Raw genomic sequence first — 11,244 nt, forward strand, 5'->3', positions numbered from 1 at the left:
TAAGGTAATTGCAATGTTTTTCCCTTGTTACTTAGTTTGTTTTGCTGCAGCAAAAGTCCAGCCAAGAAAGTTCCAGTGTCACAAAGTGCTCCGAGATAGAAATATGCTTTTTTGTTTGTTTGCTTAATACAGTAAATCTGTGATCACTGCTTCATTCTCCTGTCAAGTACTGCTTGAGATCGTGTGTAGATTTGGTTCCTGGTGGCCAGATGTGAGAAGTAGGATGAAACCACAGATCCATGGCAAAAAGCTATAATTGTGGATCTGACTGCATTTGAGCTTTTTGTTTCTGTGTTTTTGTCCTTTACCACAGTACAGGCTCACCTAAATGTTTAGTGTATAATGGAATAATTTGCTTAAACTGAAGTCTGATTAACAGATGTTTATCAATTTGATTTTTTTTATACATTTGAAAGAATTCTTTAGAAAAAATAATATAATAAGACCTTTCTTAGTATTGTACATGATTACTGTACATGATTTTGTGTTTTTCTATCTGAACTAGAGGTGGTTAATTATTTTGTTTTCTTCTTTTTTTAAACTTAGGAAGCAGATGCTGTGTGCAACTTGATCCTGTCATTAGTTTATTACTTTTATAACCTAATGCCTCTTTCAAGAGGATCCAGGTTAGTGTTTTTCTTTTATCATGCATCTGTTTTCTTCAAAACATTCTGTAAAATGCCTGTACGTTCCAGTATCCTAATATATTTATTTCTAAGTAGCTAAAAAACAGGCTCTGATTTTGTTGCACGATTGAATTGTTTGTCCTGCAGTGTCTCACTTTATGCCGCCATGAGAATGGCAGCTGACTTTGCACTGTTTTAACAGCTGGCTTGTCATTACTGATGCATATTTAAAAGGATTAGTCTGTAGACATAATGTTTATAGACATTAGCTCGCAGACTGAAAAGTGTCATTTTTTTTAAATTGTAGTGTATGACTTTCTAATCCATAATACACTACAGTAGTGTAACTTCACTCAAAATTTTACTGAAATATGTATCCTAATTATCTTTTTATGATGGTTTAATTTAATAAGGAACACTACTCAGTAAATATTAATTCAGTAATTTATTACAACTGCTAGGGTCACTAAATGAAACTTTAGAATAAATCCCCCATATTTTATAGGTCTCCAATTGAAATTCCAGTTTAATTCAAACCTGGTAACATCTAAGACTATGCTGAATCTCTGTTCCACAGAGCACTTAAGAGTTTTAACCTTATTATTAAATGCAGTTTAGATTAAGAATGAGATTTTCAGTTCTGTGAACGAACTTTGTTTTTACCATACAGAACGCAAAAATGAACAGAAATTTCACAATTAAAAAAAGTTAAATATTGAACAGTTGCAGGGTTAAAAAGTTCACTTTCTGCTCTGCAGTGATTCTAGCTCCATTACAGCAAAGTTCATTAGCTCTGCTGATCTGTAGTTGTAGTTAATCTTCTTTAAAACAGAAGTTCGGTTTGTCTTTAACTTTTGTGGAGTTTTAAGAGCTCACAAGTCTGAAGTTGTGATTCTGACTCCTGTAGAACAGTGTTTTCCAGTAGTTCATCTCCATTGGACTGTAAATTCATTTGCATGGTATTGGAGAATGAAAGTGATTTCACTCTCCAATTTTAAGTGTTTCATGTTCCTTTTTGCTTCTAAAGAAAGTATCAAAATATTGTTATTCATCTTCTGTGCAACAGTAGTAGATTTAATTTGTCTACCTTATCTGAAATAGTATTATGGAAAGACTTCTCTGTGTTCTTTTGTAGTGTGATAGCTTATTCAGTGATCATGGGAGCACTAATGGCGAGTGGAAAAGAAATATCAGGAAAAATTCCGAAAGGAAAGGCAAGTATCAACACAGCCTGACTTAGCCTCAGTAAAGGCAGTAATGCTTAAATGCTAGGAGGAAGCCGTAATAATGATTAGGACTTGCCCAAGAGGTGTCAAGCCATTTACTCTGCCCTGTAGCCTGAGAGAGTTTTGAAGTTTTCATATCTGTTCAGAGAGCATGTGAAATTTAGAGGTAGTATCTGCAGTATCTCTGGTTAACTCAGATATTGTTTGTCTGCCACAGTAATTATACCCTTCCAACCCTGAAGCCGTTCTAGTGTGCTGAGCAGCTCTTGTCAGGCTCCTGTGAAAGCACTCTGAGAATACTTAAGCAGAATTACTGGCTCTTCTGGGTGTGTAGCAGAAATTTTCTTTCTTGGCTCTCAATGCATTTCTACTTGTCAACCTCTAAATGATCTGGAATACCTTTGCAACTTCTCTTTAATTCCCCCTACCCATATATATCCTGAACTCTTAGTCAGTATTATATCACCTTGCTCTATGATGGGGGTTTCCTTTATGTATTCAGTCATATACTGATTGTGAATTTATTTCAACTGTTGATCTGTTAGCTGTATTGCCCCTTCAGCATGCAGGGAGCAAGAGCTCCTTTGTTTAATGCTTTGTTGAGAGGATCAAAGAAATTCTCATAAGAATCAGCATTTTTGAAGAAAACATCTTGCATGCATAACTGAAGAGTGGCTTTCCCTTCTGTTCCAGCAGTACACATGAAAACACTGAAGTCTGTCCTTTCACTACAATGAGTTTAGAAGTTTTATGACATGAAAGACAAAACAAAACTTAGAACACAACAAACAATATACTGAGCTCCTACTAGCTTTTAAGAGTGGGATGCACTCGCCTAATAGCAAAGAAGCTTTCTCTTCAGTGGATCACTAAGCTGATCTCTTCAGGATTCTGTAGGAGTTCTAGCAGAAGTAGAAGACTTATTTGCTGGGGAAATTTTATGCCTCTTTTTAGGGTAGGTATCCTGAATAGGGTAGTGCATTTTTCTGGCTGAATTATGCAGAGTTTCACGGATTTCCTTAAGTGCAAAATTTCTGACTTGCAAGAAACTTTTTGAGCCACTTCTGTGCCTGAACTGGGACAAAACCTTTTTTAATAAAAATTTTTGCCAGCTGGAAGAAATTTATTGGGTTGTTTGTTTGATTTTCAATTGAATAAGGCTGTGTGGAATTTTTTTGCCAGATTCACTAGAAGGGGATTTCCAGTCCCAAGCTTATGAGAGGATACGTTATCAGAATGCTCTGAAGCCAGAGATGTCCAGCTTTAGAGTGTCTTGTTCGTGCCACTTGGCAGGTCTGCCAGCACAGCTAAGGCACTATAGCACCCAGCACTGGCTGTGATGGGGTACTTACAAGCTCCTTTCTTTGGGGCTGAGGGACGAACTAGCTTGTGCATACACCAGTTTGTGAGTGTGTTCCTCAGCCTTGCTCAGCAGGAGCAGAGCTAACACTCTCTCAGAACCCTTAAACTAAATTCACTGACTTTCAATTTAGTTGCTTCAGTTTTAATGAACTACTGTCCTGGACTAAGCATTGTTTCATTGAAAACACTTTGTGAACTGTAGATACCAAGTTGCCCAGATGTGTTATCTATGTGTCTAAAAATCTATTGTGGAAAGAGGCAATACAGAATGCTCAGAGTTCAGTGTAGAGCTGTCCTCCCAGTGATACTCTGCTTTGTCATTTTGCAGAATACAGTCTGTAAAATCAAGGAGAAACACCCCTGTTTTAATTAGGTGTTGTCTGTCTGTAGCCCTGTATTAAAGTATTTTCTGATACTGAATTATTAGTATAAATGTCTTGTCAAGAGATGAGGAGTAACATATCTCGATTAAGATCTTTTTTGTTTTGTTGTGTTTCAGCTGGTTGATTTTGAAGCAATGACAGCACCGGGGTCTGAAGCTTTTAGCAAAATAGCAAGGAGCTGGATGAATCTAAAAAGGTAAATTGTTTCCTGCACAATCCTTTTCCTTCCATCATTCTTCCAGAATGATTGAGGAAAGATGTAGGGGAATTTTTAAAAATATATATATATTTTTTTAATAGAACCTCACAAGCATGCTTCTATATGATACTGCTAGACACTTAAACATTAAATGAGAAGGTAAAATTCGTTTTTGAGCTGATCATGAATTGGTGTATCGTACTGCTGTCACTAATCAGACAGTTCCTTAAAAATGTAAGATTTGGGCTTTTCAAGAATTTGTTCCCAACAGTGATAGTTTCCTGCCCTCACAGGGCATTTGACAGTCTCCCACAATTTTCATGTAGCAAGGTAGGAGATCTTGGTCTAAATGAATGGACAAGTAGATAGTGTTTTTGTTTGTTTGTTTTAAAGGGGGGGTGGGTAACACTCTATCTGGATGCCATTAACAAGTGGAGCTCTGCAGGGCTCTGTCGTAGGACCAGTCGTCTTCAACATCTTTATCGGTAACCTGGAGGAGGCAAAGGAGCCCTTGCTCTTGAAGTTTGCAGATAACAAGTTGTGGAGACCAGTTGTTACACTTGAGAATACTGCCATTTGGAGAACCTAAACAGCCTGAAGGAATGGTCAGCTAGAGCCTTATAAAATTCAAAAAGCACAAATGCAAAGTCCAGTACCTAAGAAGGAAGAATCCTGTGCAACGGTGCAGGCTGGGGTCTAATGGGTTGGCAAGCAGCTTTGCAGCAAAGGACCTGGGGGCCCTGGTAGACAGCAAGTGGAACTAGTGAGCCCTGGCAGCAGGGGTGCCCAGCAGCACCCCCATACACTGGGGGAGGTGACCATCCTCCTCTGCTCCACGCTTGTTCACACCACACCTGAACATTTCACCTAGCTGGGGGGCTGCCACTGCAGGAAATGAAATGATAAACTGGGGCAAATTCAGCAAAGGGCCACCAAGATGGTCAGGAGGTGGAAGAACTTGCCTTATCCAGGAGGGAATTGGGTGAAGTGCTTTGTGGGGACCCAACAGCAGCCTTCCGGTGCCTGTGGAGGAGTGTCAAGAAAGTGGAGCCAAGCTCTTCACAGTGGTGTCCAGAGGGATGGTGAGAGATAGAGTGTGTAAACTGGAGCAGGAGAGCAAGGTTCAGGCTGGGCACAACTTCCTCACCTGGAGGCAGCGGAGCAGGTCGCTCAGAGGCGCAGTCTCTGTCCTGAAGGTTTCCAAGACCCAGCAGCATTAGAGCCCTGAGCAACCTGGTCCTACCTTATAATCAACCATTCTTTGAACAAGTTGTCAGATAATGGACTTTCCGAGGTCCCTTACCATTCAAGTCATCCTCTGGTGTTACTGACAGTTTGTACTGTTGCTGTTAGTACTAAAGAAACATATTGCTAATTAGTACAGTTAAACTTATTATCTGTGGATGTTGATCTTGCTGGAGTGTACACTTCATTTAAAATAAAGAACATTGTTAAGATGACTCAGCTGCATCAGGTTCAGACTTGGATTAAAACTCTGCATGTAAATGCAATCATTTGGTCCTTATTAAGTGGGGATATTTTCAAACTAAGGTGCAGGAGCTTGCAGCTGATGCTTCTTCTACAGTAGTGGGTTTTTAGTAAAAGCAATCTGCACAAATATTATGATTTGGTTGTCTTGGAAATATAAAATGTTTATGGTTCCCATTTTTTTTAAAACATAAATTCCCCAATTTACTTGCTTAATCTCTTTCTTAATCCTCTGTTGGTGTATCAAAAATAAATTGGCACATCTTTACTAGGACAGATCAGGTGTGATCTTAGAATTAAAGTCAGTTTAAGCCATTTCAATCTTTTCTATGTGTTTCCAACCCTCTCAGTTGTACTGTTGAATCCTGTTTACAGGATCCCATAGCAAACCAGATCTGAATTTAAAAATAACCATGTCGAAGACAAAATTTGTTTTTAACCTGGACCATTTCAACGGTCCAACCTGGACCGTTCCACCAATTTTACTGGCTCAGTAGAGAGATGCGTAATCGGCCAGGAATCAGGAGAACAGGCTTTGCTTGAGATTGCAGGAAAATATCTATAGAATCCACCGTCTGAAGGGCTAGAAGTAATGATACTAAGGTAACTAACCTGACTGACTAATTTGTCAGCAGTGTAGGGATAGTAGTGGGAAAGCAACTAAGACTTGAAGACTTAAAGCAATAAAATTCTGCTTTTAACTTCTGCCATTTCAGAAGGCTTTTTTATGTGGTGATTATTTTCATCCTGTATACTTAGAGCACTTCCTGAAGTCATGAGAAGCAAAAGCAAATGGGCAACAGATTCTTGAATTCAATTTCCAAATTTGTAGGAGAAAGGAATGAGCAAAAATACAAGTTAGCATGTTAGCTTCCTGGTAATTCATTAAACTCAGGAAAAGATCATTAATTTTCTTTTTTCCTTTTTTTCAGTATTTCTCCTTCTTACAAGACTCTGCCATCAATATCAGAGACATTTCCAACACTGAGGACAATGATTGAAGTACTAAATACAGACTCGTCTCATTGTTTTAAAAAAACTATAATTGTTGTGTAATTTATATAAATAAAAAAGCAAGTCTTATTGCTTCATAAATTATTTGAAGGGGAAAATTACAGACAAACTGGGTTTGTTTCTACTTTTATGAGCTGTTTTGGGGGAGGGGTTGTTTGTGTTTTGGTAATAGGGTACTCGCCAAAAAATAGGACTCTGTGTGTTTCTGTGTGACTAACAATATACAGAGGAGAAAAAAGTAACAGTTAACTTTTTTGTATCTTGGCTTATTCTGATAGGAAATACTCAGGGGCCAAACTGAAGAGCAATAAGAAATTTCTATTTTAATTTTGTTCTGGACATGCTGCAGTATTTTTTTTTAAGGTAATGTTCTTTGAGAAAATAAATATATATATATATATGTTATTTTCAAAGCCTCTGGAAAACTTCCTGAAGCATACATCTGAGAGTAATTGCTAAATACACAGGCATTCCATGTAATGCAGTCCAGTGAAGGAACTGCCATCAGCTTAAAAGAACTGGTTTCAGGAAAACATACTTTGGAAAAAAACAAACAATTGACATATCCAGAATTAACTTGGCAAATAGATGTTTAGAAATGCAGCAATTTTACATTAGTGTGCCTTTGCAAATAGCCATTCCTGTTCCTCTTTGGCAAAAGAGGAGAGCTAGCTCGGGGTCTTGGGGCTGCCCTTGTTGCAAGGGACTGGCTTCCTGTAGGGCAGCACTGGTTCAGTTCTGAGAACAGGGACAGTACCACCAGCTGTGGTTCACATTGTAATATGTAATGATGGTATTACTTCATAAGTTCTCATTGAATTATGTTCATTTTAACTTGAGCTGTGTGACTTTGTAGCCCTTTGTCAGGATAAGTGACTTCAGAAGCGTAAGCTATAGCAGAAGGGTGAGGCAAATGTTTCCTCGGTGCTTTTATTCAGTTAACTGGGTCACTGACAAAATAGGACAACCATGTGCAGCCAGACACCATAATGTTACCATGTTAAACATTCGTCCTAGAGGTAGGAAAGGAGACGTGGAAAGTGGATGTTTATTAATGTCTCTTAACACCAAACAGTGTGTCCCATTGCAAACACACCAGTTCCTGCACTGCAAGCGTTTCAGAAGTTTTACTGTCTTCTGCTTCATGTCAGGTTTGTGAACCGGCTGTTTGTTAGCATTTGGAGTTCATTTTAGCAATATGTTTCCCAGTGAAGACTCTTTGGGGAAGAAACAAAGCATTCTGAGACTTCTCCTCAATGTAAATCAAAATGCACTAAGTGAGAAAATGAGGAGACTTGCTTCAAAAGTTTGCTCTTGACTCAAACTAAAATAATGATGCATTTACAACTGTAAGAACCTCTTTCTCATGAGCTCTTATATTCAAAGATTATATACTGAAAATATGAGAGTAGGGAAAAAGTGTGCAGTTCCACACCACTTAACCACTTACAGCCTTTTGCCGTCCTTCACTGAAACAGACTGTACTGTCTGTGTGGTCACTGTTCCTGCCTAAAAGCAAGTGCTGTTAGAACCTCAACCTCTTACCCTAAAAACTTAAGTTTACTATTACTGACTTGTAAATACAGCAGAAACGATGCTGCATGAAGGAAGGGGGAACAAGTAGAAAGCAGATTTTATATAAAGAGTTGGGGTTTTTTATTTGTTTTATTTCCAACTGGTATGTCTGAGGGTAGATCTGGAATATATATCAAGATTTGCATAGACTGTCCTAGAGCTACAGTGATAACATGGTTAGATTTGATTGGAAAACAGTGACCTGATTCCCAGACCAAGGAACTGGTAAGAAAGCTCAGATGTGCAATATCTTGAGCTGCAGAAGCCAACTTGTTTCACAAAAATCATATATTGTGCCTGCCTCTGAGCATCTTTTTCCTGAATCTGTTTTGCTTTCTCTGCTTCCATTCATTTGCAAGGAAGTTAGTAAGTAAGTGAGCAGAGGACATGTAATGAGCTCCCAAACATCTACATGGAAGGAAATCTAGAGGAAATAAACAAATAAAAGGGAGAAATACCTATTTGGAATCCCAGTTACAGGTCATTAGTGAGCACTGATTTGTAATAATGCTAAGCATTTTGAAGGACTGGTATATGTTTGGGAAACTAAATAAAACCACCAGGAAAAAAACAAACAAAAAAGGCAGCAGATTTCAAATCTGCTAAAACTGATTAAAGAATAATGGCAAATCTGACCTGAGTGGCAGATACTGAAGCTTTCTTGATTAGAATTTATGTAAAGGGCTAAAGTAAGTATTTCTTGCCCAGTACGAGAGTAAAGTAGATTTGTGAGTTTCCATTAAAAGAGCTGTATTACCACCATCCTTTTGCATAAATACCTTTTCAACTCTGCTGTAAGTACTACTCACTTCTATTGTGTCTTTCACTTAGGATCTAAAAACTTCATAATTGATCATTATTCTCTGCAACCTAATGAAGAAACAGATATGGTAGCCAGGAATTGATTCCTAATTCCATGGTTACTTGATTGTACTAAAATACTACAGACTCTTTCATTTTAGCCTGTTAAGTTTTCCTGTGCTTATAATGTTTGTTGAGAAAGGGGAATTGTGTGTTGCTACTCATCAAGAAGTGTGGGGGGGGAACTATAAAATAAGAGAAAATACTTATTGATTTAGGGCCGAGCAGAGCGAGTGGGTAAGTGATTATGAGTAATAGGAAAATTCTCTGGCCAAACAAGCCACATGCATCTGTTTAGTTTTTTTCTTATTTCTCTTAATCCTGTGAGCGACTTCTTACCCATCCCCCTTCTGTCAGATAAAAAGATGATATTAATGGGAGACGACAGGCGTGTCAGTGTGGTGTATGTTACATCTCTATGAGTGTGTGTGTGTGTTTCCAAGACTTGCTTCCCTGGGCGTGATGCAAATGACTAAGGAGGAAAGTCGGCTCAAGTTAAATACTCTCAAACAAGTTTAACAAACAAAACAGGATTATGTAAGTGGGCTGGTATGGGAGGACTTGGGGAATTGTAATTACCTCCTAAGAATGGAGAAATCTAAATATCATTTTACATCTTCTTCTATGTCAGCTTAGACAACTGGTCTAGCAATACTATTTGAGCTTTTAAATAGGAACACTAATGTATAGCAGCCCCAGCCACTTAAGTATTAGAAATAATATTAGAGAAAGCAGAGTGGAAAAAAAAAAGGCTAAGTTAATGAAGAACTGCTAGGCTGAACCTCAATATTTGTGAGACTTTGTTTTGAAGAAAATAACCCTTTCTATGAAGCTGTTCAGGAAAAAAGGCAAAACGGATTTAGCCTTGCAAAATCTCTTTGTGTTACTTGTCTATCTACAGTAAAGAGAGGAGAGTGGGAAGAATGAACACACATTCATGTGAAGAAGCAAAATTTCTGAGCCTGGAGGATCTTTCTGGAGGTTAGCAAAACATTTCATATTGTGCACAAAGTTAGGGCTTGATACAGGAAAAGAGCTCCGTAGAGTGGATGAGGAGCTAACAAAGTGAGAAAGGCAGCAGTGTGCTGCAAGCAAACTAAGGTTAGTAATGTCATTTGCCAAATTTGCAAATAATGCAAAATATGGAGGCAGTGTTAATAAAATGAGGCTCAGAAGAGTAGGTAGGAAGAGCTCCACATCTGAAAGTACCTCACATGGGGATGGTATTGCAATCAATAAAAATCAAGTCCTTTGTAATTTTCAAATAAGGAGTTCTGATCCTGGGTAATGGAAGCCACATGTAACAATTTTTTACAATCATGAGGCTGTGGAAAGGGCACATGCAGCCTTAGCACACACCAGGAAAAACACGTAGTCAAGAATACCGTAAATATCTTATTTGGCACTAGTGGGATGTCATCTGCAATACTGGTGTGTTCTGGATATGCAGCTTTAGCCACTGTGTCCAAGAATAATGAATTTGGACAGAAACAAGTGTAGAAGAGGCCTGGTAGGATGAACGAGGTCCTGGAGAGAAGGCTGATCTCCCTATAAATACATTAGTATGGAAAAAATATAGCAGCCAGAGGAGAGAAAAGAGTTAGATCCTACTGGGCTGCTAACTGAAAGATTTCAAAGATGTGGAAGGGTTAAGTAATGTACTCTAGTCTAGCAAGAAGAATGTTTGAAGCTTCTTAAAGTACAACATAAAAACATGTGAGCAGATCCATACAATGCAGTAGTAAGAAATCCTTTCCCACCTCTTCCCAGATTGTGAATACGAATTTCACAATCCCTGGGTTTTCCCTGAAGAAGTATCAGAGCAGTCCTACACGGTGAACTTCTATCACAGTCCTATTGCCTCTCTATTCTTCTCCAGCTCCTTTCCTGCCACCCTCCTCCTACTTCACTGAGTATCTGCGTGGAGGAGTCCCTCCCTCTGGTAGCCCACCTGCCCAGAGGAAAGATAGTTATTTCAGCCTATGGAAACTGTGCTCATTCCGGAGCTTTGGGAACTTCCTCAACGCTAAAACCCACCGGTTTCCCTCCCTTCTCCTTTAACAATGTAACTAACCCATAACAGATGGGCTTGTTACGCTCAGGACACAACACTCATTTCTCACCAAAACAACCCAGATGCTTCTGTATGACTCACTGCTCGGTTTAACCGGACAAAACACCCGCTCCCATGCGGCGCGGCTCTCCTAGCGCCCTCCGCCTGCACGAACAAATAACAAGCAGACTTATTCCAGAGTCGGGAAACCCACATTCCTGCCTCCCTCCTGCCAGCTGAGGCAAGCCGCTTCCTGGGGCCGTGGCGGGGACGCCGTGGGAATGACACCGCTCCGCTCGGCCCCGGTGTCGCTTCCCCGCGGCCCGGAGCAGCGCGCCCGGCCCGGCCGTGCCCATTCGGGCACGGCCGGGCCGGGCGCGCTGCTCCGGGCCCGCGGGGAAGCAGCCCGAGGCGCCGCCGCCGCGGGGGAGGCTGCCCGGGGCCGGCGGGGCCGGGG

General features: G+C 39.8%; 1 protein-coding gene across 1 annotated transcript in view; it reads left to right on the plus strand.

The window, feature by feature from the left end:
- Nucleotides 1-6,370, plus strand: part of TTC13 (tetratricopeptide repeat domain 13) — a 35,959-nt gene extending 29,589 nt beyond the window's left edge. Inside the window, exons 20-23 of the mRNA XM_088534906.1 lie at nucleotides 547-626; nucleotides 1,762-1,840; nucleotides 3,714-3,793; nucleotides 6,217-6,370. Coding sequence (XP_088391032.1) covers nucleotides 547-626; nucleotides 1,762-1,840; nucleotides 3,714-3,793; nucleotides 6,217-6,340 — 363 coding nt within the window. The 3' untranslated portion in view covers nucleotides 6,341-6,370. The remainder of the gene's footprint in view (nucleotides 1-546; nucleotides 627-1,761; nucleotides 1,841-3,713; nucleotides 3,794-6,216) is intronic.
- Nucleotides 6,371-11,244: the final 4,874 nt, after the last annotated feature.

This window comes from Tinamus guttatus, unplaced genomic scaffold (genome assembly GCF_059628265.1).
Source record: "Tinamus guttatus ecotype Peru unplaced genomic scaffold, ASM5962826v1 Tinamus_guttatus_pri_ptg000601l, whole genome shotgun sequence".
NCBI lineage: Eukaryota > Metazoa > Chordata > Aves > Tinamiformes > Tinamidae > Tinamus > Tinamus guttatus.